Source organism: Syngnathus typhle, linkage group LG2 (genome assembly GCF_033458585.1).
Source record: "Syngnathus typhle isolate RoL2023-S1 ecotype Sweden linkage group LG2, RoL_Styp_1.0, whole genome shotgun sequence".
Taxonomy (NCBI): Eukaryota; Metazoa; Chordata; class Actinopteri; order Syngnathiformes; family Syngnathidae; genus Syngnathus; species Syngnathus typhle.
The window spans coordinates 13,663,684-13,689,570 of record NC_083739.1 but is presented as its reverse complement, the minus strand read 5'-3'; the positions used below and the strand labels follow the sequence as shown (position 1 = coordinate 13,689,570).

The 25,887-nt window shown below is 43.3% G+C and overlaps 1 protein-coding gene across 2 annotated transcripts; it reads right to left on the bottom strand.

Moving 5' to 3' along the window:
• Positions 1 to 958: 958 nt before the first annotated feature.
• LOC133170661 (protein bicaudal D homolog 2-like) lies at positions 959 to 24,718 on the bottom strand. 2 transcript variants are annotated; one of them, XM_061303756.1, is made up of 10 exons: positions 24,182 to 24,716; positions 15,786 to 15,998; positions 10,922 to 11,074; positions 10,561 to 10,775; positions 10,236 to 10,458; positions 9,893 to 10,150; positions 9,609 to 9,812; positions 8,993 to 9,529; positions 8,475 to 8,626; positions 959 to 5,538 (listed from the first exon to the last, which is right to left on the bottom strand). In XM_061303756.1, the coding sequence occupies exons 1-10, from the start codon at positions 24,419 to 24,421 to the stop codon at positions 5,211 to 5,213; spliced, it is 2,523 nt and encodes an 840-aa protein (XP_061159740.1). In that variant the 5' UTR covers positions 24,422 to 24,716; the 3' UTR covers positions 959 to 5,210. The 2 variants fall into 2 exon arrangements, with proteins under 2 accessions (XP_061159740.1, XP_061159750.1); XM_061303766.1 differs by lacking the exons at positions 959 to 5,538; positions 8,475 to 8,626; positions 8,993 to 9,529; ... (3 more) ...; positions 10,561 to 10,775; positions 10,922 to 11,074 and adding an exon at positions 14,524 to 15,720 and having other exon boundaries at positions 24,182 to 24,718.
• Between the last annotated feature and the right edge of the window lie 1,169 nt (positions 24,719 to 25,887).

The following is a 25,887-nucleotide window of genomic DNA, read 5'->3' as shown; positions in this document are numbered from 1 at the left end:
ATTCCTGCTCCAGTGGGTTCTCTTCTGAAAATATGCATGTCCCACGTGAGAGTGTATCCTCCTTCCGACCAGCTGATCATGGCTCATTGCTCCTTCAGGCTCCACATGGATTGATCACATGGTTGATTCTCATAAAGAGGGCTCTTTGTAGGCACAAACTCTCAGACTAAATCGAACATTGACTCGAGCGAGAGCTGTGCCGAATCTCAACTAAAACTGTCTTGTAGCGACACCTAGTGGTGCTTTTAAACAATGCTCACAAGATCTGCGATGTGAAACAGCTGTTTTCGCTGAGTGACTCCGCCCTTAACGTGACTGCATGGAGTCATGGGAGCAGTCCTACTGACCCACATTTTGCCTGCCAGTCCATCCTGGTGAGATATCCATGCAGGGATACTTTAATGTCACAATAGTGACGTCATTTATAGGACAATAAAATAAAGCAAGGAAATGAAAGGGACACATTTATCTCATGCCTTAAAATTCATTTACCGTATTCATATTTTTGGATTACTTTTCGTGATGGCACACACTTGTAAATCCAAATGTAGCATATCAGCGATATCGTCATTTTAGATATATGCCCAACAACTGTTGTTGAAAGTGAGAGCTGGTCTCCACAGCCTGGGCAGGAAATGCTGGGGGCACGAAAGGTCAGAGGAAATTCGCTGCGATGAGATGAGTGGGTGTGTCCCCAGAGGGAAGCGAGGAAAGAGGAGGAGGAGGGAGATGGCGGTTGAGTCTGAAGGCCGGGAAGAAGCAGTGGGAGTGTTGTGCATTGTATGAAATGTGATCTTGAAGCCTTCCACAGCTGGGAAGCTGTGCTGTGCCTGCCGTCCATCTGGGAGTGTTCAAGCGTCTACGTTTCACCACACACTTTCCAAGTTAACCCTGCATCTACTGCTGTGGAGGAGCTACTGTATACAGCACATACACAAAACAAAACACTGACACACAATGCGACTTAAGTCACTTTTATTGATTTTTGCCAGCATGACTACCTTTACACAGTTTGGACCACATCCGAGCTGGAAAACAAACCAAACACTTTAACCGGGTTAGTTCAGCAGTAATACATCTGATTCATCTCACTTAATTTATTTTCTAATTTCCCCAAACCCTAAAAGGTTTACCTGTTTTGTTTTCACCGCTGTGTAAAGGTCCCATTAGCTGATAAACATGCATATGACATTTAGTTGTAATAAAGACCACTAATCATAATGCACATTATTGATAAGAATACAGTACTGCATGACAAGTCAAATAAATATTAACGTACAGATGAAGTCATTATTTTATATAAAGATATCAAACTCTTATTATGGATCAATACTGAAAACACAATATGACAATATAAAGTTTGCACGGCTAGTTTAATTATCACAATGCCGCCGCTTCCAGCAAACAGAAAACGTTTTTTTTTTTTTTTTAAACTCTAACAGTATCAGAATTGCACTTTTTTCCGTTAGCTTCACTTCAATTTTTAAACTTTTGACGCCTCAACAAACGAGCACTGGCTAGCATGGCACTATTGACGCTTGTTGATGCTAATTTAGTTTTCTGTTTCCTGAAAACAAATTGCTTAATAATGTGTAAAAAAAAAAAAAAGACAAAAGATTTGCAAATAACACAAGATAAAATGCGCTCTCTGCACATTTTTTCCCTCCAATAATACTATCAATACCTTATGACCTTCACCAAACAACGCTTGTAGTTTCCAATAACACACTTAGCTACACAAACACACTAAAGATGCTTGGAGCCGTTTGTTCAACAACAGGAGGCCAAAGGGACTTTTGGTTCTCAAAGTTTGATTGGAAAACAAAACATTTTGTTAATACCCCTGAATTTACTGAGAGGATTCACTGACCTGCACAATTCAAAACAATCTTGGATTTACTCAGCTAATTCTAAAATGATCTTAATCATGCAGAAAGGGGCACGATTTCGCTTATTGCTGCTCATAGTCATTTTGATTCCCGAGCCCCTCGACGGCCCGGAGAGACAAAAAAACATAAAACGCTCGTCTAAAATTCTCCCTTGAAACAATGAAAGGCACTACTGGTCGGAAACAAAGAACAAAAGAAAGCAAAAAGCTCCTCAGCCCGACTGACACCTTTTGCAGTCGGTGCTTGTTTGTCAGACCAAAAATGGTGTACCAAGATTTGGCACGATAAATCAAGAGAGAATGAAACAATTCCAATTTGGAATTTAATGGTCGCTATTGCAAAGAATTCTGAAGGTCAGTGATTCCCGTTTCAATGGAACGCCCTCGGTAAGAAGCTCGGGAAAAATCAAGTCGCTCCAAAATTTCCCCCGAGACGTAACTTACCGATTCACGCGAGAGCGTTGTCAAGTTTCATCGAGTTATTTTGAACTATTCCTAGGAATAATAAATATGCAAAAAACCCCAGAATTAGGTCACCCTGGATTTTTGTGGCAAATATGGCAGTAGAACGAACATAACAGATAAATAACAGCACAACAAATGAGGAAAGGTATCAAGTGAAAGAATGAGTAACTTGATGTATCACTCCTTTAGGATTAGGCAAAAGTTGTAGCTCTGTGGTTTGTGAAGTAAACTTTAGTCGAGGACATATTTTGTTGGACGCACATACTTGTAACTATCTTTGTAATATCTTATATTAAATATCTCACAAACCATAGTACTACCACACTTTCCTAAAGGGTTAATCATAATTGGTTACAATTCTATATTATGAAAGTGCACAGATTTAAAAACAAACAAAAAATGGGACAAAAAAAACATCTCTCCCGGATTTACACTGGTGGGAGCCAATCCAAATCAGTTCACGTGACTTTTTGTGATCTTACTGAAGCCGTTCGGTAATTTCAATTGACTGACATTTATTGCAACAATGTTAGTTAGCGACAACAAAGCAATTAGTTTGCTCCAAAATAATTTGCAGAGCTGTTTTTTGCTTTCATCTTTTACGTTCAGAGACAACACACTTCTCTGACCTCTTTGTTGTGAAACACGGTCAAGCCAATTTTCACAACAGCGAAATATCAAATATTTTGTTGAAATGCCCAACACAAAATTGTAGCTGTTTGTTGCCTTGAAATTTTGAGCTCACCCAAATTTGTTTTCTTTCAGTGCACGAGCAGAGATGATTTTTTTTAATTGTACATAAATTCATGAGTAGTGCTTTTGACATGCAGGATGTTTTTTTTTTTTTTAAATATGATAGTGGATCGAGCGACGGAAAGACGAAGAGGTAGGAGGCTATCAGGTGACATGCTATGATGATGTCATGTCAGATGGACACAGGTTTAGAATCCAAGCCAAAACCACATATCCTGGGCTCAGCTTTTTCTGAGTTTCTACCTAGAGGTTAAACAACCAGCCCTCTTTTTTTTTTAATTCTCTTCAATCCACATTAACAACTATCTCTCCGTCCTCTACTTCTCTCCATCACTGTCGTACATGTGGGTTACGTGAAAAGTCAACAGAAGAGTGACGAACCTCCAAAGAAGGTTTTCTTATGCTTATCTTCTCCCGCTCGTCTCCATGCGGTGAGCGGTCGCTTTTACTCAAGCAGGGTTGACGCGGCGCTGACATTACGTCGCTCTCTTTGCATTGGAGAGCAACAAATACTGTAGCGGATCCTGCAAGATTGTTCACCTGAATGAGATCGTATTAAGAATATAGAGTTTCTTATATATTGGTAGTACAAAAAAGAAATTGCAAAATTTCCTCAATCTTGCAGGGATCCTTCGCATCAACCCTGCTTTTTTTTTTTTTTTTTTATGAATCATAAACCTAATATTTTTATGATTCACCAGCAATACATTGAGGATTAAACACAAGCCCCACTCGTGTTTTTTACTATTTGCGTAACAAAAGTTCGGCAATCGGTTAAAGCTATTCTGGCTACTAAAACAGCTCTGTCCTCACATACAAAAGAAAGAAAAAAAACATCAGTAACACGCACACAAACTCTTGTACTTGAAAGTTGACCTTGGGAGGGATGCTGGCAATCTAAAATGCTGCTCGTGGCTAATTGGGGACAAGAGAGGAAGGGAGAGTTGGACACAAGGTCAGGATTTCACATCGTCAGATAAACATATCAAGTGTTCCCTTTGTCAGGCACTTTGGCCGCATGCTTTGTTTGTCTGGAGATTCATCATCCAATTTGTGCTCTTTTAGGATTGAAAATACTGTCATCATTTTTGTTCCAAACTATATAGCGTGCGTCTCTCTTCACAGTAATCAAGAAAATCCATTTTTTGCCAAAAGGTTGAACCTGAGGCACCAAGAGTATGCTGAAGCGCACTTATTTTAGGTTTGGAGATCGATTTGTCAAATATGCCGTCTCCCTCCTCATATGGCTGGGAAAAAAAAATCCAATGCGACTTAGCGAGGTCACATTGGAGAGACCCCCGCCCTCCCCTCCCTTTACATTTCAGCGCACAACTAACTCCTCACTGACGAGTTAACCGTGCAGCTCGAGAACGGAAAAGCACTTAAAAAGCTCATACAGCTGCAAAGCCATGCGTTTCTACTGTGCCCGAGCTAGCGTGAACTTCCAAAGCGATCCTGAAATCAAACGGCCGCGGTCACAGGTGCTCCTTTACTCCGCTTGGTTTAAAAATAAAATGAAATAAAAATCCTGATTTTCATCTATTGATTCAAACAGCACTCCCCCTCACGGGGTGAGATTGCATCATTTTGTTCAATCATTACGTAAACATTTAACAGTGGTGAGCTGAGCTTTGCAAGGAGCACCCGTGCCAACAGATCATTTATGGACATCCTCCCGTTCAACGCATCCTCCTCCGTAATGTGTCATTGTTGCCGGGCAACAAACACACTCAGGAGGCAGAAGCACAAAGCGCAAACGCCACCTTGTGCTTCCTATGTACAGCACAAAGACGATGGAAAGAATAGACACGCCGGTAGATCCACAAAGTCCTCTGAACATCATCAGGACCGCACAATCCAAACATGCCTTGTTTGTCTACTACCGTCCCGACGTCTCGTGAACGCTGTACAGTCCACCTACGGATCGGCAAGCCTTTACACTAGCACACACAAGCAGATGGTTAATCACACAGTAGTCCCTAGAGGAGCACAGGCCGACCAGAGAGCAAAGCGAGCGAGTGGGGCTCTTAAACACTATGGCAGGAAGGGTCTGGCCCTAAGACCCGCCCCCTCCCCTCTGTACACAGCAGACTCAGCAGCCGCTTCAATCGCAGTAGATCTTGTACTTCTCGCTGCAGAAGACCATGGGGCCTCCCAGGAGGCCGCCCGGCGTGGCGTTGCCGTGCTCGGCATGGCCCAAGCCACCGCAGGTGAGACCCTGGTTAGGGTTGCCAGCAGCGCTTGAGGTGGCCTTGCGGGTTTTGGGGCGGCGGATCTGCTCGTGGTCGAACTCCATGTCTTCTAGGCGCTGCGTCAGAGCCAGCTTCTGGTGGATGGCCATCCTCAGAAGAGAGTTGAGGGTCTTCTTTTCATCCTCTGCCGCAGCCAGCTGTCGCTGCATGGCTTCCAACTGACTGACATATTCGTCACACCTGGAGGTGAACCATGAGACGGAAAAAAGCGAATGGGTGCATTAGCATTCGATTCGCTTGAAAATTTGATCATTACCAAAGTGTTAAATCCAACAACACGGTTATGCTTTGAGTGACATAAATATACGCGTTGCTTTAATGTACTTGTTAAACATGTACAATAAAAAAAGCTGTACATGTTTACTGATCCACTTGTATGTACTGCATTGCAAACACACAAGCAGTTTTCTTCCACCACTAGGTGGAGCGATTGAGCCTCCGAATCTATGGAAACTTGCAGTAGTCGGGTCTAAAGAGTTTGTCACTGAACTGGTTCCAGTATGCATAAATTAATGGGAATTTATTTTAAACTATCTCTACTTGGAAAATCAAGAGCCACTTACAAGAAGTCATTACACATAGAAAAGGGAAAGAATTCAAATCTTGTTCATCTTACTAAAATAGTTTCCAGTCATTTGGCTTTCAACAAAATTGTAAAAGGTGTTGGAAGGTCACAGAATTAAATATAAATTGAAATATGAAGAACTTAGAAACAATCAGAATTGTTCAAAACTATGTGGTGCAGCCCCGCATTCTACATTTCGACTTTTCAAACAGAAGTGAGCTCATATTACAGTCACTGTTTTGTCATCTTTGTGTCCCACAATACTGCCTGCATGCTACACTATAGCAATGTCATCCATCAGGTAAAAAAAAAGTGACAATGAGTCCCTCACAAAGTCCCCGACAATGAAATCAAAGTGCCATTCCTTGGCGAACACCCACATTGAAGGATGAGTCTTTTATTTGGTATATTCTCGCATGGTTACCTCACCCTTCTCCTATTTCTGCTACATATTTGCTGCAGATTGTGTCTGAGTTTCTTTCCATAAATACACTTTCAGCTTAAGTATAATGCTAGCGCCCACTAGCTTAGACATTTTGTTAGATCCAACTCTTTTTTTTTTTTTTTTTTTTTTAACCAACTCTCAGGCCAAATAATTTTCTAAACTTTTTTCTAAATGTAATTTTGGCATTTTAAACCATGTGTCCAATGGATACTATTGTTTTAAATATCTCCAAACAGTGACACCATGTGCAGATGTTTTTGCTGCGTGCATGTTCCACGTGCTTAGAGAGTGTGAACCCGACAAACATAACCTTAGCCCCTCCTAGTTTGATTCCCGGTGGGATACACACTAGACAAAAGGGATCAGTCCTGCTTCATTAAACCCACCAGGACGAGGACGGGAGGGCGGACGGGTGGAGTCGACTTAAGTGCGGGTGGAGGCTAAGAGGGGTTTCCCGGGAAAACAACCGAGGAGTCTATTCTTGGGACTGTTTGGATACAATAGGAGCATTTCTGCGCTGGTGTGAAAGGCACAATGGCAGTGAGAAAGCCGCTAAATAGTTACCAGGGCATTCAGAACATTAACAAACAGCATCTTTTCATTGTGTGGTGACCGTCTATGTGTCACATGATCCCTCAACTATTGCATCATTCATGCTGCGTAATTCCGAATCGCTAAGAAGCGCACAAACACACACAGCTGCTGTGTTGTCTGGAACGCCATTGGTCACGGTTGGCGATCCCTCAAATGGGTGGAGAGAGGAGGAGAGGTTTAATTGAATGATGACGGGAGACAATAGGAGCAGCAGGTCTGACAAGGGTGAGGAGCAAAAGTGACTCAGGCAAATGGCTGGACTGTTAATCGGAGGGAGCCTGCAATGACAACATATCTTGGGAATGTGAAGAGGCAAGAACTAACATGACTCTACACAAGCTGCGGCTTGAAAGACAAAAATCACATGGACTCCCACAGCATGTGAAGGACTTTTCTCCCTTTCTTCTTCATGAGACGTAAGAAGCGAAGAAGGCTGGAGGGGTGGCTACACAAAGAGAAGGGAGTGTGAGAAAGCTCCAGTCCCTCACACAGTCTCCCCCCCAACCTAACCTCCTGCTGTATGGGACACAATTTACATACCAATATAAGGATCCCGTAAACAGACTGTAATTCATGCGGAGGAAACAGAACGTTGACAGAACCAGAGCCTGACAGATATTGTCCTCAAAGGATGTGTTTTGGAGGAGGGGAAACACATGATGAAGCCCAACAAAATTGATTAAAGAGCTTGTTTCCAGCATTCCATAGACAACCCGTGGCCATATAGACTAGGGAGTTGTCCATGTTGAATCTCAGTAAACTGAAAGGAAATAAACACTCTCTAATACAGCCCATGTCCCCTTGGACCTCGAGCTGAACCGGGCTGTGGATTGAGTCATAAATGTGGAACAGAGAGCTGTCTCACAGCAGCCATTTTGGGTTAGGGATGATGTTCACAGAACCATAAGGGCAATAGCAGCAAAGCAAGGCTCAGGAGGGAATTGACACTTTTCAGCATAATCAAAAGTAAACATGTCAGAAGACATATGTATGCGGTGATAGTATGTGGATGTGAAATTCAGACCAAACTAAAGTGGGATTACACACAGATTCTTTGACCAGCTTCTCTTTGGGATACAAAAAATAGTGATGGGAAAATGAAGCTTCAAAATTGCTTCATGAACCAGTTGCTGTATTTTTTGGTTCCTCCAGATGGCAGTGTGGTTTAAATGAAAGGGTTTAAAAAAAAAAGGCAAGTCACTGTGCTTTCAGTTCAGATCAGAGTGCAAACTAGAGGAGTCAAAAAAATACAACAAAGCTAATTTGAAGCTTCATTATTCCAATCACTCACGAAAAGATTAATGAGAGCATTGGACCATCGAGCCTCTTCTTTGACACACTAACAGACACAACAAAAACAAATGCTGTACACCTTCTCCTGCTTTTAGGACTTTCAAATCTGTAGACTATTTCCGCAAATCAATTTTAGGAAAGAACTAAGACCATAGCTGACATATGTATACTTATATAATCCTCCGCCATGTTTGTTGGCAAAGCTTTGGCGAGTCTTACCGTGTGGCAAACATAGCTCGGAGGGAGGAAAAAGTGGCCGCGTCCTCCTTAAGGGTTTTGAGCTCATTCCTCAATCTCATCATGGTCTCAGTCACCATAGCCTTCTCGTTTTCGTACTTGCTCTTCAGGTTGGCGAGAGCAACTTCAGCAGTCTGTAGGCAACGACAAGATAACACAAAACTTATGAGGTTGGATACCAAGGACAATCATTAACAAATCATCCGGGTAGCTTGATTCTATTGTTACTCAGTTGTGAATAAGTAAGGAGCTCTCATGTCTCTGTTATGACTCAACCACATAAACTTTGAAGGGGCAACAGCTCCTTTTCTTTGTGCAGCTGATACAAAAACGGCGGCTGCCCCCACCCAAGTTAGCAATGGACCACATCCACATTTGCTCAACAGCTGAAAAGCCTTGGAGGAGCTTCTATCCCCCCCCCCCCTATCTTCTATTTCTGTCCTTCAAGACACACTGACAAATGTTTGTGATATTAAATTATCTGCAAGAGACAAACCAACCTGCTTGTTAGCCTTCAGAACAGTCCTCAGAGTAGCAATCTGTTCCCTCTTTGTGCTGAGGAGGGATTTCAGTTTGAGGATCTCCTCCATGCAGGCCACTTTGTCCTTGTCGGCCACGGCGCCGAGCTCCAGAGAAGCCACCCTCTGGCGCGACAGCACTGTGGTGCGGTCTACGGCTAGTTGCAAGTGCTTGATCTGGTCCCTTATGATGGCCACCAAATTGTAGATGTTCATGGGCTCGCGACGGTGGTCGGACACTGGAGAAGGCAGAGACGGAGCACCATCGTTGGGCTCGGTCTTAAGGGGCTCGGGGAAGAGGCCCTTGGTGAGCAGGATGGGAGAGCGGCGGCCGCGGCCTTCAGGGCTGCTACGCCCGCCCTTGCCCTCTTTGTAGAAGTCGAGCATGACGCGGTTGGGGGTCTCATTGTTGCACATGCACACGTGGTTGTAGAGTGTCGCCAGTTCTTCGCTGAACGTGACCAGCTCGTCTTGAGCCACATTCAGGCTGCCCTGAGATTCACCGGCCACGTCGCTTAGCTGATAACGAAGGGACGGAAATGAAGCGCTCGAACAGACTTGATGCTGATTTTCAAGTAGGCTCACAGATTCAACATACCTTGCGCAGCTCCTTCTCCATCTTTTCCTTCTCGTCTTTCTCTAAACCTCTTGTCTCCTCCAGAGTGGACAGCTTCTCTCCGAGCGTAGTGACATCGTTCTCCAGCCGGTTACGCTCCTCTTCATAGCGGGACTGACATGCCTGGTACTCTGCCTTTAGAGTCTTGAGTTCTTCCTTCAGCTCTCCAGCTTCTGAAACTGCAACCTAGAAAGCCAAAGATAATGGGAAATAAACATCCTTAACTCATTCTATCTACGCAATTCAACTCCAAGCCACCTTCTAACCTTGTATTTGCACTCCAGGATCTCAGGCCCATTGATGTCCACCTCGTAGTAGTCTCCATCTTCATTGCTGTCGCGTTCCTTCTCATTATCCAGGGCCGACTGGCGCTCCTTGCTGGCCTGAAGCTTGCGGATGGCATTAAGGTTCTCTGTCAGACGGTTCACCTTCTCCTGGTGCTCGGACAGAGCGCCGTTGGCCTGCTCAAGTTGTTTCTGGGAATCCTGAAGAGTGGACAGCAGGTTGACCTTCTCACGCTCCATCTGGAGAGACATGATCATAAAGAAGATGAACCACATTCTGACTAGTCCATATATTACAATACTTGAGGTCAGCCAAACCGCAAACCTGAATCAGTTGCTGCTTAAGCTTCTGGATCTCAGAGATGTTCAGCTCGCTTAGTAGGTCATCCACAAGACCGGGTGCTGGGTTAAACAGCTCTTCCTTTTTGAACATGCGGTTGTCGTCAGTAAGCAGCTTGCTGAAGCCATTCTCGTAACCGTGAAGAGCGTCGTCGTTGTTGGGTTCGGTGTTGGCATCGTCGGAGAATTTGAGGCCATCCAGAGAGATGCTAAGAGGAATGCAAGGGGGGGGGGGGGAGTGAGGGTGGTGTGAGAACTTCTCGTGGTATTTTAAAGATGATGCCAAGATTATTTTTCTGTTCACCGCTTACCTGTTGTAGAGAGTGTCACCAATGTTCATGTAGTGGGACAACTCCTTCCTCAGGGAGGCTTTCAGCTCACGCTCAGTCTTGATGGTCTCGAGAGCTTCACTAAGCTGGCGCTCAGCAATCTCCTTCAGGCGGATGGCATCCTCCAGTTGGCTGTTCAGGAACTGCATATCCTCCTCCAGACGACGGCTTTCATGCTTCAAACCCTCAAATTCAACCTAGGCAGGGAAACGAGGAGAGCAATCTAAATGATGTGGAACTGTCTTGTTTTATTTTCTTTTTGTTGGGAAGGAGACCAAAACAGAGATCTTGGGCGAAAACCAAGATGAAATGAAATCCTTAAAACTCAAATTTTCCAGCTCACCTGGCCCTGCCTGAGCCCCGAGACCTGCTTCTGCAACGAGATGTTTTCCTCCTCCAACTCGCTGTAGTCCTGCAGCAGACGAGCCTCGCGGAACTTGTACTCCTTGATGTCATCACGCAACTGGTTCCTCTGGAGCTCCAACATCTGGCTGCTCTGTGGCATCCAAGTGACACGGCCCATCCGAGACAAAAGAGAAAGACAAAGAGTTGTCAGTGAAACCCTTTGCAAACTTTAAAACACAGCAGTGGAGGAAATGTCGAGTGACAGGACTTGCGTTGTCAGCTTGTCTCATTAACCAAATCCAAATCTCCATCTGGTCGTAACCAACATGCGCTTGATGATGACATGAGATGCCAGGTGTCTTTCCGGCTGTGATGCCACAAAAATACACTTAAGCCTACTTCATGACGTGCAATGAATGTACATTTTAGCAATGACATGCTGGCACACTGACACAGTGCAGCAAAGCCTTCATCAATTATAAAAAGATGAGCGCCAAGACAAAGCCTCTTCCCCCACTTGTAGCCGCAAATCTGTAACGACGCCATCATTTCTACTCACCAGCCTGACTTTTATTATCACAAACTCATCATGCACTCACACACCGGAGATGGTGTCATCGTCTGAGCCGTGTGGGGAGCATGTGGGACTCTCAGCAGAGATGACCTAATAGCTACATCATTAGCCTGCCAATCCCTTTGCCATGTAGCCACTACCACGGAAGTGGTGAGGACAACGCCCTTTATGTTTGCCGCATGAAATAAATAATCCCCACGTGCAGAGCTGAGTGGCGGCAGATGTTCAAAGTCTAATTATTCATATTGGGGTGGGGTTGCGCATGTCTAATGAGTTGGGGGGTGGGGGGATTGCTGTGCGGCAGTGCTGCTAATTTATGTAAGCGCACGTCACCATATAGCAGCTATATGGTGACGTGCGCTTACATAAATTAGCAGCACTGCCATTAAGTCAAATGTTTGTGAGGCACCAACTTCTGCCCTCTTCTAACAGCTTCATATTGTAGGAAAATAAATTCTGAAGATTTGTGCCAGCTGGTTGCTCAAGTATCTTTTCGGTCAAATGTCATTTGTCCGTGTTGTTCATTTAAGATAAATGCAGGGCACAAGCAAACTTGATTAAAAGTTCCCCAACCCCACTTCCATCCGATTACAAAGCATGCCAGAGCTTTGACCTTTCACCTTCACATCCTGTGCCACACATTTCCTTTGCACACTGAAGACGAGGTCAGCTGGTCCCCGGCTGCCTCACAGAAAGTTATTAGAGTAAAGGGGAGACCTTGTGAACTAAACAGGCAAGGGACACTAACATCTCCCGGGGTGGTGACAAAATGTGTGTGGCTGATTAGATAGTGAGGTGTGTTCGATGGCCATCTGACAGTGCCCAAAAAAAAAAAAACGAGCTGGCTCCTTCCCCCCAACTGTCGCTCGTATGAACAGCTGCCCGCTCACCACACACAAAGCGACAAATGTGCCACTTCCAGTCAAAGTGGGTGGGCACATTTTGCAATAAGTGCTCAAAGGCAGTCAGTCATGTTTGAAGGAAGAATCGAAACGACAGTGAGTACGTATGCTTGACAAAGCAGATGGTTTGCTATTTATTTGATTTCTAGGCCACCGAGTGCTGCAAAATGTAAAAAAAAAGCACATTACTGCACAAGGCTTTTAAAAGTCCCGACTCAAAACGTCAGCCGGACCAGCAAGGCTGTCAAATGCACCAATAAAAGATTTGACAGCATGGTGATGCTGAGCCTGCTTAAAACACCCCAAAGCTTGGAGTTATTTCCCAATGTGTTTAAGCGGCTATAGTCAAAACTTGAAAAGGGAAATAGCTCAGTCGCAGTAGCAAAGTATCAGGATTAGTCCAAATGTAGATTAGGATTCCCGTACTTTGTTAAAGGCCATTTTCTTAACACCACAGAATCCAACTTGCCATTCTACAGTCGACTGGCAGACTCGGCCAGAGACAGGATGACATACTTTCAAAATAGCGTATTTTGAGTTTGAATAGAAATCTATTAGTGTGTGCTTGATTGTACATTTCCCATTATTGTGCGACTCGCTACATCGATCGATCCGGCAAACAAACATTCTCTTGTCGACTCATTTGAGGTTTAGACCTAAATCAAGACTGACACTTGAGTCGCTCCCTGAAAGCAGACAAAAGACATTTTTGGGGGTTCACGGCAAAGCATCTATGCCTGACATGGCCCAGTGACTCTAAAAGCTACAAATAGAAGCATTGGTTATAGAGATGATAGATTACGTAGAGTTGGATTAAATTGTGCTGGCTGCTGTGACATGCTAACCTAAATATCATCTGGAGGGTTTAGAATCAATTTAGAATCATTTGGAGGGTTTACTTAGAGCAGTCGAGCTGATCTGCCTCAACAGTGGTCAGAAATAGTGCACTACATAGTACATACAGGTGATGACTTCAAAAGAGAATAATAAAAACAATCAACATTTCTGCAATCATTTTCATGATGTAGCATGATCCATCCATGTCAATCCGTTGTATTGATGAAAGCATATTAAAACTATCCATCTATCAGTTTATTCCTCTATAGATATCAGTGACTAGCCAAGGCTATCTGACAGCTGGAAAAAGCAAACCGAGATTATGTTGATAACAAAGCGGTTATCTTCATCGTAGCAATGTTAGCATTGTGAATCCCATTTTGCACACATAATGAAAGCAATGCCTGTCGGCATATTCCTATGACATGCAAATGAATATAATGATGTAACGCCTATTAGCGTGCACCTCCCAACAACGTCTTCCGCTCTTTGTGAAAGCTTAATCCTGTCAACTGTAGCGTAGCGATGAAATGTGTCTTGTGTGAAATGTGTGTTCTCGGGAGGCATACAATTTGGTGAGGTTGGCGTCACATACAGCCTGTGAGATTTAGCTGTGATGTGCGTAACGTTTTGATCGAGTCAAGCTCGGCTGCTGCTGTGAAAGCTCTTCCTCAGAGGAAACACAAAAAGCCCGATTGTCACTTTTCTTCTCCAGCGTTTTGAATTATTCAGACAAATTGTGTCTCAGGGAACCACCACTATTCGATGAAACCTGATTTACTCTCATAAGCCTGTCCCTTTTGCTAAAAGACTTGGTTTCCTTCCTTTTTATCATGCCCTTTTTATCTCCTGTTCTCTCTTTTTCCCGGATTCAGCTTCTGGGCTAATTTAAAATCAACAAGACAAAAGCCTCTTTCAGGCCTAGTCACAATGCCAACGCTGGTGCCCGTGCTTCCTCCATTTGCCTTCTACACAAAATCTGCCAAGCACACACAGAAGCATCATTAGAGGGGTTATTATCTGCAGAAGATGTGGTTGTCATCGATTCAGACAGTTCCGTGAAACCGATTTGAATTGGCTGAGGTCAACGGTGCCGGATACGTGCGGATGAGACAGCAATGCAAGCCATCAGCAAAACACTTGGCGGCCTTGCTTGTACGCTGTGACTGCAATTTGTGTACCGTATTTTCCGCACTATAAGGCGCATGTCCAAAGTCCGGCCGCGGGCCAAATGTATATAGCTTATATATTTTTCTATTATGGACAAAGTTTTAAAATTTGCCATTCATTGAAGGTGGGCCTTATAATCCGGTGCGCCTTATAGTGCGGAAAATACGGTACACAATAAAGCTGTTTGGATTTCGTGTCAAATGTAAATACTATAAAAATATTCAACAACTAGAATTTTAAAACATGGCTCTAGCAAAACAAATCTGGTTTCCGTGACACCCAACCTTCACCAACTTGGATGCAGTGCTCAGCAGCAGTTGACCCGATTAAAAAGAGGGACTCAGAGATTTTCGGAACTTAAGTCGTTGTGAGAGACATGTCATTTTTAAGTATTTCACTAATCTGAGATCTGTCTCAAGCAATAAGTCATTAACAGTGAACCCCTGCAGCTATACTATGTTTTTTTATTATTTTTATTTCCGTTTTACCATCAGCCTAAACTGCAGTTATTGATTTGACCTTCAGATTCTACTCTGATAAAAGGGTAGTGAGTGACAGAATGTGTTAAGGTATCAGAGTGAAAGTTGCACTGGGATGTAAATTAAAAACCCAAACGACTTCCAACAGAACATCCTCAAATTTATTCTACAGTAGATGGACACATCAAATAAGAGACTCCGAAGGTGAACCGTAAATTCTGCTCTCCTTTCAGTTTGTTCATCCCTTTTGATCCCTTTAGGTCTCCCTCGTCTTTCAGTCAAACGGAGCCTCTTCAAAGCTCTTCAAACTTGATTACTGCTGCTCACGACTAGCTCCATCACACGAGCTGAGACACGCGAGGCACACTCTGCCTTGGCACTGCTCTCGTCTCGCCTAATGAGGTCAGTTGTGAATGCGAGCGATGGATGCGCTGGCGGGGTCAGACATTGTCCAAAGTGGGGCGGAGACAATGAGGGGTTATGCATTATCAACACTTGGAGTAGAATGTGTTGGGGAAAAGCAATTCCCTGCCAAGGATTACTTTTCAATTTGTAAGAGAAAACAAGATTGAATTGCAAATATTACATCTTCATGAGCATTTCAATTGATTTCCCATGACCTCAATAAGTAACATGAACTCCACCCAGGATGGACAATCGAGGTGGAGAACGTCACAAAGAGCCGCAAGGCAAATGTTCCTTCAAGTTAGATCCGTTTTCAAAAATAATTAGCAGCCAGGTGAAAATAGACAAAGTTATGTAAACTGCAATCAAACACCAACTCCTCAAGGCTTGGCCGACTGAAAAAAAAAATGGTGCACGTTTGAAAGTGATCCTTATGGAATGAAGACAAAGTTAGTACAGAGGAACAAACAAAAAACATTTTCGGTGATTTCTTACCTCTCTTATCTCTTGTGAGATTGTGCTCAGACGTTCATTCTCAGACTGGGCGTTGGTAAGAATATTACGAGTTTGCCGGAGCTCATTTTGCAGTTCAAGGACCCTCTGCTCATAGTAGGCCTCCTTACAAGCCGACTCCTGGATAAGGGACTCCTCACGGCTCTCCCCGTCCGCTGCCACTTTTCGGTGGTTGGAGTAGGCTTGTCCAAATGCCTGGAACGCAGAAGGACAACTCGAGTTAGAACACAAAAAGTCCCAAAATAAAATGGTCAATCACACAAGCGAATGGGACGATTTTGATATGCAACGAGGCTTAGCTGTGGACCGGGGCTTGCATTTGCATCACCCTGGAAAAATAATCAGTTTAGCTCCATCTGGGCCGCTTCATACATTCCTCCCCCCCACCCCAATCCTCACCCCCTGCACGTGCACCGCAACTGATGGGGAAACACACTGGGAAAAGTAGAGCAATGGCTCTAAAGAGTAGGCGATCATAAGAAGCCTGGATTCTAATACTCTTAATACTGTCGGAAGGAGATCATAACAAGGTTGGGGAAAGCTATTTGAATTTGATACAGATTAAGTAACGAAAGAGGGCACATATGATGAGGAGTCTACCTTCTGCAGTGAGTTCATCACAAGTTGTGAAGCAGTAAATACATCTCAAAAATGCCACACAGCAGAATTTAGGTTAGGCAATTCCGTCTCATAATCACCTCCCCGATTTAATTTTCCACTCTGTCATCAGCAGCGGTCATCTTGCTTGCTCACTCACGTAATCTAGAATCTTACCTGCGGGGATTAATCTGATCTTGTTTGCGGCGACATCAAGCTCTCACCTGTGAATGCAGACCTGCACGTGAACTGCCAGATTTTCTCCATTTAACACTTGAGTAGATTAAGCGCTAGCGAGAATAAAATGTGGCTCGTCGGTATCGAATCGAATTGACCTATATTGAGAACTTTTCTAGATGAATATGGGAATGTATGCGACTGTTTTGATTGGGTTTTATATAAAGGTGATTTTAAAAAATAAATGTCAGCTATTCTCTTATAAGAAAGCAGTCAAGCACCAAGTCTCAGAATGTATGTAAATGTGGGTCACATGTTCTTCTTCAGCCCATGGCCCAACATTTGAAGGAAATAAGACATGGTGGTTTTGGCCTAATCCCACTAACAGACAGACATTGGCAAAAACAACCTACTGGCACCAATGAAAATAATGGATTAGTCTGAGAAGGCTGTTGTGAGGAAGAGATTTCCTCCTTAAGTAATGCTTGTCTACCTGGCAAATTAAAATCGCTAGTCTACCTGGCCATTTAAAATTTGGTCAAAAGAAAACCCTATCAATCAGTCTACCCAGTCAAGGGGGAGTTCTGAGATCACTGCAGTTTCGCATGGCACAACTGCAAAACATTTGTTGACTGATAAAAAAAAATAAACGACAGGATTAATATTATCACAAACCGGGGGAATACCATCATTTTGGATTCTGAAAAGTCAGCGCCAATCTGTCCTTTAAAACGTGCTCACCCAGAGACAAAAGCCTACTGACTCAAGGCCTCTAATCTCAAGGCCCAAGCACAGATTTAGGGAGTTGTAATAGTGGGACACACGCCACTGAGCCTCTAATCTCAGTGCCTACCCAGTTTAATATTCATCTTCATCATCACGCCATATGTTGCAATTTTACATCAGACATGAGAGCATGGATTATTAATCTCTGGTGGAGCTAATCAAAAGATGCTCTATAGTCATTATTACAGCGTATAGCGCGAATTGCCTCTAATCACTGAAAGCGACATCATTGAACAGACGGTTTTATCCCGCTACACAACCTCTGATGTCTGATTCCGGTTGAGTGCAAACGTTATGGGGCGAGGATGGACACCCCCGCCAGGCTCTGATCTGCTCACCCACACAGGATGGAAAAAGACATTCTGATTTGGATTTTTTTCTTTTAATTATCACCAAGTTTGAGATAATTGCAGTACACTGTGACTCAAACCCAAACTTCAGAACACAAGAGCATATTTACCTTCAACAATAGACAGCTACCTTTCATTCCACTAATGTGGTCCAAGAGCAAGTTGCTATGGTTGACATTGTTCGTCGGATGCAGTAAATTCTACACCCAACAATCGTCACTCGGTGGTTCAGCAACTCGCAGGTTGCTAGAACACTAATAGAAAATACTGGAAACAATGCTTATTGTTGATAACGTGTCATAACAGGTTCTTAATGGGACTGACATTTGAGCTCCAGTATTTTAAAGTGCACCTGCACATATAGAACAAAGACACATTGCTCCTTAGGTGGCAAGGCTGAGAAAACATTTTGGGATTTTCTTATCTGTTGCCTAAGGAGCAATGGAAAGATGGGCGCTCTCACTAGATCAATCATATTTTCAGTCTCTCCAAGATTGGGCAAAAGTCAAAGACTCTTTATTTCAAAGATGTTGGACATTGCATTCAGAGAAGTGTTGCGTTTAATAAGTACAGTTATTCATATTTATCCTTTGACCTAAAACAACCCATGACAGATTAAGAACATTTCCATAATTAACATTCTTGAGGCAAAATGTGATGAGATAATGCCATAAAGGCAAAATGAGGCCATTCCTTTAGAATGTGATATCTCAAAGCACATGACCAGAGCTGCTGATGTTAACGCTTTCTTGCAACATTCCTTTGCAATGTCATGAAGGCTTGCCAGTATTATGGAATAACTTCCTAAAAGTAGTTCGGACATTCAAATGCAGAGGCCCCAGGCCTCATAAGGCCTTTTTTTTCTTTTCTTTTTTCCTTAGAAAGTGCCAAGATACTGAATGTGGCCGCTGAGGAACAGTGGAAAAAAGGAACGGGGAAATCAGTCACACTCACACACACACACAGTGAATGGAATCTCATGCCTCGTGAATCATAGCTCACGTGGACCCATGATAAACAGGAATGTCATCTTCCCTCCTCCTTCCTGCGTCTCCATATTCACTCACGGGCCACTGAGCAGCCCGCTACATTGCTCCAAGATGTGTTGCATTATAAACTCAAGACTATCAACTCCTCACTACGCAACTTTTGTGGGCCGCATGTGGTTGAAGGTATATCGAGAATTGCTATTTTATTGAAACACATCCGTCATCCACTTTAGTAACAACACGCTTCTGTGAGGAATTCATAAAACATCACGTGCCACTGTGTGCCGGGCGCGACTTAACTCAATTTACAGCTAGTTAGTGATTAGTGGATCCAATGCCAACACCAATTCCACAGCTCTAATGAGTAAGCGAGAATCTAATGATTGCTTTGGATTTTAGCCTTCAGTGGCCATCTGTGAAGATCAACTAACCCCTTCTCTCGATTGACTCACGGTTTCATCAGCAGTTCTAAATCTGAACTTTCAAGCTTTTTACGCAGAAGGAGAGGCAATTCTGGGAAATTCACACAGAAAGCAGCACAGAATAGGAGGTTGAAATATTAGCTGCTCCAAGCCACAGCACCACTGTGAATATTACTGCAGAGACCAGAGACATGAGGCGATGAATTTTTTAAAGTGTGCCCACCAGCAAACGATACGTCTGCACCTGGTGCTCGGCTCTCGTGGAGAGTTTCGACTTTGTAATGGAGGAGTGGGGCGAAAGCCTGCTAGGGGTTTTAGATAACAGTAAATCATGAAAAGGTGAACGCGTCCACTAAGGATATTTATAGTTCCTTCAAAATGTGTGCTTTTGCCTCGGGTGAAAAAGCAATTCTCTGGGAGCTATGACGCCTCACCACCTGAAGCTGAGCCGTGATTGGTTGTCAGTCAAGTGGCAAAATGGCCGCACCCTGACATGTTAAAAAAAAGAATTTTGTTGCTTAACTCATATTCCATTATTAAGTTTCTATATAGATGTACAATGCTGAGGTTGGTGTAATATATTAAGTAGAATGTGCGTTTTGAGACACAAAAATTCTATTTTCGCCCAGAAATGCTTGAGTGTATTGTTTGGGTGTCTGTTGAGATAATGAGCTACAATATTTTTTAATCTTAACCGTTATTTAATCACAAAAAAGAAAGCATGCGCTTTTGTTTATTTTAAAGCTGGCGAAGCGGCATTTCAACAAAAGGAAGAGACGATGACTCGAGGGAGACCAGTTTCGTTATCGTCTCTCTACAGCCTCATTAAAGCTTTATCGCTTTAATGTCCCATTTCAATGCGGGGCGTCTCAATTTGCAATGCAAAAACTGCCTGATCTTGCTTCTTGTTCGTGCTGTTGGATTGGGAAGACCCAAGTTGCTACGCCAATAATGTGACTGAGCAAGGGACGGGTATAAAGGCTGCACAGATGGTTGTTTTAGGGTTCAGCTCACACAGCTTGTGCTCCTCCATACTGCTGTCAAGCCATGTCTCGTGCCTCTCTAGTCCAGACTTAAATTTGCTAAAAAAAAATTCTTTTGATTCAACCCATCCCTCAAGAGCAGTGGGCAGCAATTGCGTCATCCCCAACAAAGACTTCCGTTCAATTATCTATTTCATGTTATACTCCTTGAATTTCCCAGAAGACTCCATTAAGAGCAGGGGAGAGAAGCAGCTGGGGCCAGACATGTGCAAGCACACTAACCCATGCTACACAGAATACGATAAAATGAAGAAAAATAGAATTTTGATTAATAAATATGAACCAGATTATTTATACACGCTATTATTGTCTGAATGCAAGTAATCAATATTATTTATACTCAATTTTAAATCATTATGAAGAACACAAGTTAAGACCTCAGTTTCCTCCTTTCTGTTTACATTCTCTTTGGATCTGCCCTCCCTTTGCTCTTGGGCATAAATTGACTTAATGACTTTCCTTCCTCCTTTACAGCGATTAAAGCCTGTATTTGACAGTTTGTGCACATTTTTTTCAACCAAGTTCAGGGTCACGTTGGCAGGCTCTAACAATCGGTTAAAGAAAGAGAACCCCCAAGGTAAAGCCTTTTAAAAAGCCCTATTCAAATGAGGAGTTCCCTTGCGGCTTCTGCCTTCTGGTTTCATTAATTTAGGGGAGACGCAAACCACTGCAAGGTCAGAGGTCACAGTGACAGAGTCCAAATATAATTCAGCTGACGAAAATGAATAAACTCAGCAGGGTGATCACATGGAGGCGCACGCAGCAAGCTGGCTACCCTACTTCCTCCGTGTTTTGGACTGAGGTGACTTCACTGCTGAGCCGTATGAGATCATTTCCTCCGATCCATTTTAAGATATCCGGGTTATTGTGAGCCAGAACTCACCAGTTTCCCAATCCAGCTATTGAAAAGAAAAAAAAAAGACTTTCACATCAACAGGATGTAGATTAAGCAGGAAAGAACAAACATGCTCACTATAATTCAATATAAGGAAGATTTGCCAGGCATTGTTTTGGTTATCTATTCACATTCCTGTTTTGTTTCCGTACATCACCGGAACTTTGCCATGTAACACAGCAGCAATCATGCTTAATTACGGTTCAGGAGGTCTGTTTAACAGTCGGGATTAAACTCGAGACTTGGCATTTGATAAAGTAGGACAACGTCTGGGCCAGGAAAAAGGTTACTTCCCCAGAGCGCCGTACCTGTCAAGGGTTACGGGGTAAAACGGTACCTGAGTGAGGCTGGGGGGTGCCGAGAATGGGTGGGCCTGGCAGATGCCCAGTCTCCTCTAAACCCTGCATAGTGGTTGCGATTCATCCTCTTATCCCCCGAGGTGGAGGGGGATTTGGCTCTTTATTTAGGGCCATTTAGAAAAGATTACCCCTTAACTGCAGACTTGCAGTAGCGAATGGATACAAGTAATGATCAGAATATCTCATCAGGGCCTTAGACTAACTCGTTCATGAACGCAGAGCTATGCAGGACCAAAAGAGCAATTCTTTTCAAATATTGTCAAAGTGCAGCAGGCCGCTGATTTTAACACTAATCTACTGGCTTTTAAACTCTTTTACCTGTGACCCCAAAGGCGACCTCTCGCCCTCACACAGCCTCACAAAGAGCCGCAGGGCTGAACACAAGAGCCAAACAATATTTCGGGTTGTGATTGTTGTCTGGTTAAATTCCACAGTGCACAGCTGTTGCCCCCACTGACATGAGGGAGGGGAGCCCGGTGTGAACCCGAGTGTCTATTTATGACTAAACAGGACTCGAGGAGTTGACAGTCTCTAAACTCACATAGGCGCTATAGCTTCCCTCACTCGTGCATTGACAGTTGAAGGTGTGGCATGTGATGTCATCGACGACTGGCTCAGGATAAGAATATCAACAACGGCTGAGAGAACCTAAGCCTCGTACGGACGGCGTAGTGCGGTATAACGTCATTAGTGCCTTCACCTGACCGCAGCAGTAATCCATGCTCAACTTTATTACCGCCTCTTTGATTGGATCCAGCCAGCTCACATATACCAAAACGTAGTAACAGATGGCCAGACCGCCGCATGCAAGGCCTTTGTTTAGTTTTACTTCATTCTTTCCCCTGTCCACATAGAAGGAAATGGACATAATAGATTGCACTGTGTCCCAGGAGAGATGCAAATAATAGCAGAGGGAAGAATGTGGTCAAGACGAAAAAACCCAGCTGGCTGCCAATTGACAATATCAATACATGTATATCTATTTACAATAATAGCGAGCATGAACCAATACCATTAAGATGACGAAATATCAAAAGTAAATCTATGAGAAGGTCCCTTGGCACACGCCAATTGACACTCACAAAGCAGCACCAACTGCAGAAGCAGCTTGGCCGCCGCTTATATTCGCATAGGGAAAGAAGTGTGCCGTTACTAAGCAACGCAAAGGCATAAAATTCCTTTATCACACTCCGGGAGAGTTGTATGAATGTGTGGGTGGAAATATCAGTAGGCTATTTGACAGAATGCGAGAACTGACATGATGGAAATGAATATTTACACAATGCCAGTGGTTTCTGTCCAACACTAAACAAAAGACCAATTTTGGTTAGTTGCACCATACGACATCTACATATGAAATCAATCAAAAAAACATTTGAATTAGATTTATGAGAATCATCACTAAAAATTTCTCAACATTCTATTCCAGGCTGCCTAAGACCAAGGGGTCGTCAAACATCTTGCCATCAGTGTAAATATTCATTTGTTTCATTTAGAGACTTTCTTGGAAGAAGACACTCCATATGAGAACATTACAGGGTAATCAAGTTTCGATTTTGTCTCATTACAGTCACTGCTTCTTCAACGGACAGTGTGGAGGAAATCAAGAGAGACAAGAGAGGAATGTGTTTGTATTTCGTTTCAGATAACATCGCCTTGGTCCTTCAACCAGACTGCTGTTGGATAGGGTTGAAGCGATAAAGCAACATGACTCCGGACGTCTGTGGATAACGTTAGTAATCTCCGATCAGCAAGAATCCTTGCTTTGGCACAAAGTCAACGATTCATTTTATGCTTGTATCACACTAAGGAGTAGCATTTTGACTGAATTTCTACGTAAGATATTCTCTCCACAAACACTAAGGAGGGATGGGCAAAATTCTTTACCATTTAATCAGCTGTCACTTGGCTGCAGTGACCTGACCCTGCATTAACTGCAGTTCTGGGTCAGAACAGGAATCTGTTTTGTTTTTTTTCCTCCTCCATGGCAATATTTAATTCCTAGCAGCACTTCTCTCTGTCTACAATCTAATAACAAATTGTAGCCCTACAGTAAACAATCGGAGAAGGGTGGCATTTACTCCGGCCACTGTTGAAAAAGAAACAGGCACTTCCTTTATGGGACTCGAACGAAACTTCAGCTGGCACATTCTTTCCATTCCCGACGGATTGCAACAGGCCCGCTTTCCACTGTCAGTTGATCATCCTCTCTTCTGCGCGGGAAAGTTTCAAAATTCAAACCACAGCCTCCCCTTGCAACGGAAACTCCTCAGTTTCCTCATTCTTGTTAGCTTTAACTCTTCAGTACAAAAAGCTAAAAGAAAAAAGCCAATGCAAATGGGGGCATCTTGAATATGATTTAATCTTTGATATGTAACAAATGATGTGCTGATTTGTGGAAGCATGATTTGGTATGGTAAAAATAAGCAGTCCTACCCAAGTTAAATTAAACCAGCACATAATAAAAATAAGGCACAAGCCACACACATACAACGTCTTGCAGAGACATAAAAGACATCTAAAAGAAGCAGCATGAATTAATAAAGATTGAGGTGCAAGAGGATTAAAGCAAAGAGGGGGTTGGATGTATAGCAGCCCATCCCCAGCTTGACCTTGCAACATGAAAGACAACTACTTTACGATGAAAGTCTACCGATAACACACTAATGAACGACATATTGAAAGATGAATGCTGACATCACTCAATTCAAGGCCAATAATATACTTGAGTACTGTACGCACGATTTATAGACACATTACCTCTTTGAGCAAATCGAGCTCTTGCCTTACACCTTCATAGTCGATCTCCAGCTCGTCGTACTGCTGTTTGAGCTGCTGTTTCTCCTCCAGTACCGCCAGCCCGTACTCAGCCGCCTGGATCTTCTCGTTGGTGGTTTCGCCCAATTCTCGGGACAGGCGCTGGATCTCGGACCGCATCCACTCTGGACCGGCCTGGAGCAAGAGCAGAGGGTCGGAGTAGCCCTGATCTTCCACGGACATTGTTATGACGGATGACAGCTGGTCTCGGACAAGAAGGATGCGGTGCGTGTTCAGGCGATGTAACCTTGAAGAACGATGAGTTGCTTAAATTCGTCTGTATTTGAATTGCATGATTGCTGCCTTTGCCTCTTTCGTTTTGGTGTGGCGTCTTTGGTCATGGAGATGACTCCGGTCGGTAGCCACGGGAGTTACTTCGCTGTAACCCCTTAGGAAAGCTTCATCGTTTTGGTCCTAGGTTTTCCTCGCCCGTCCATCGAGGTGCTCCAGCTATACCGCAGAAGTGGGCGTGTACTCAATGTGACGAAAGGAAAACGGATAGACTTTCAACATAAAAGAAATACATTATATCAAACCACTGTGTAGTTGTGGTCATATTTGATTTATTTTGCTATCACAAAATTGTAGTTGTGTAGTTGTGGCCATATTTTATTTATTTTGCTATTTATGAAATGTTCAGAACAAATAATATGTCTTAAAGGAAAATGTATCGTAACCTAACGAAATGTAAAATATATATATAATGTATTATTTTGAAACAAAAGTAAATCAGCTTCCGGGACTCTCATGCGCGGAGAATAACTTCCACGAAACCACAAAACGCGCTGTTCAGCTACGGCTCCTAAAACAATCGTGGTGCATTGTGGGGAAGGTAGTTCTAATGTCCTTAAAAAAAGATTGGTAACGCAATGAAAAAACATCATTTCCCACTACGCTTTACGCCTTTGCCTATGTGGAACCCGGAAATGTCTGCCGGCGCCGGTTGTTGTCAAGCACCCGGCGATTAACGACTCTGAATAGCAGATGGCTGCCTGCTGCCATCTGTTGGAAATTATTTGAACCAGTTGAATACGATATGACGATAACGAAACTGAAGACATGTACGCAAGGCGTCCGTCCCCCTTGGGTGGCTTGGTCTGTTGCTACGATCTTAGTTTACACTACGCAAATAAAACAGATAGAAAACGTGTTCTTCAGTCATCCAAGTTAATCCACAACAACGATAAAGTGTTAATGAATGGTGATGGATGCACTAGAATTATAATGTGTGTTGGGTTATCGTGGTATTTTTATGCAATGGTTTTATGTGATAGCTTGTTTTCCATGTATGTCCCTTGATACAGGACAAATATTCCTAAAGGAAATGAATAAAGAGAAGCTTTGAATTTACGTCAATGTGTCCGCCATATTGGATGTGGCATATCCGTTCGTTACCCATGTACGACGCATTACGTTTAAGCATGTCATTCACCCAATCAGATACTCACTAAAATATTCGGAAAACTAAAAGACCCACAAAACTTCAGATGTCACTTTTTGTCTGTTTACTAGAAATATTTGCACCTAATAGTGCCAAGCTGACGTACATATATCGATCAACCATGGAGCACAGAGAATTTTGTAGCTTTTGTCATCTAGTAGAAGAGCAATTACTTATTTTGCCTGTTCGGATTATCTTGGATAAATTA

Coding starts and splice junctions, on each gene's coding strand:
- LOC133170661 (XM_061303756.1), bottom strand. CDS start 24,421: ATGTCCGTGGAAGATCAGGGCTACTCCGACCCTCTGCTCTTGCTCCAG. Junction 10,151..10,235: donor TTAAGCAGCAACTGATTCAG/GTTTGCGGTTTG, acceptor ATGTCTCTCCAG/ATGGAGCGTGAGAAGGTCAA. Junction 9,813..9,892: donor TCCTGGAGTGCAAATACAAG/GTTAGAAGGTGG, acceptor TTGGCTTTCTAG/GTTGCAGTTTCAGAAGCTGG.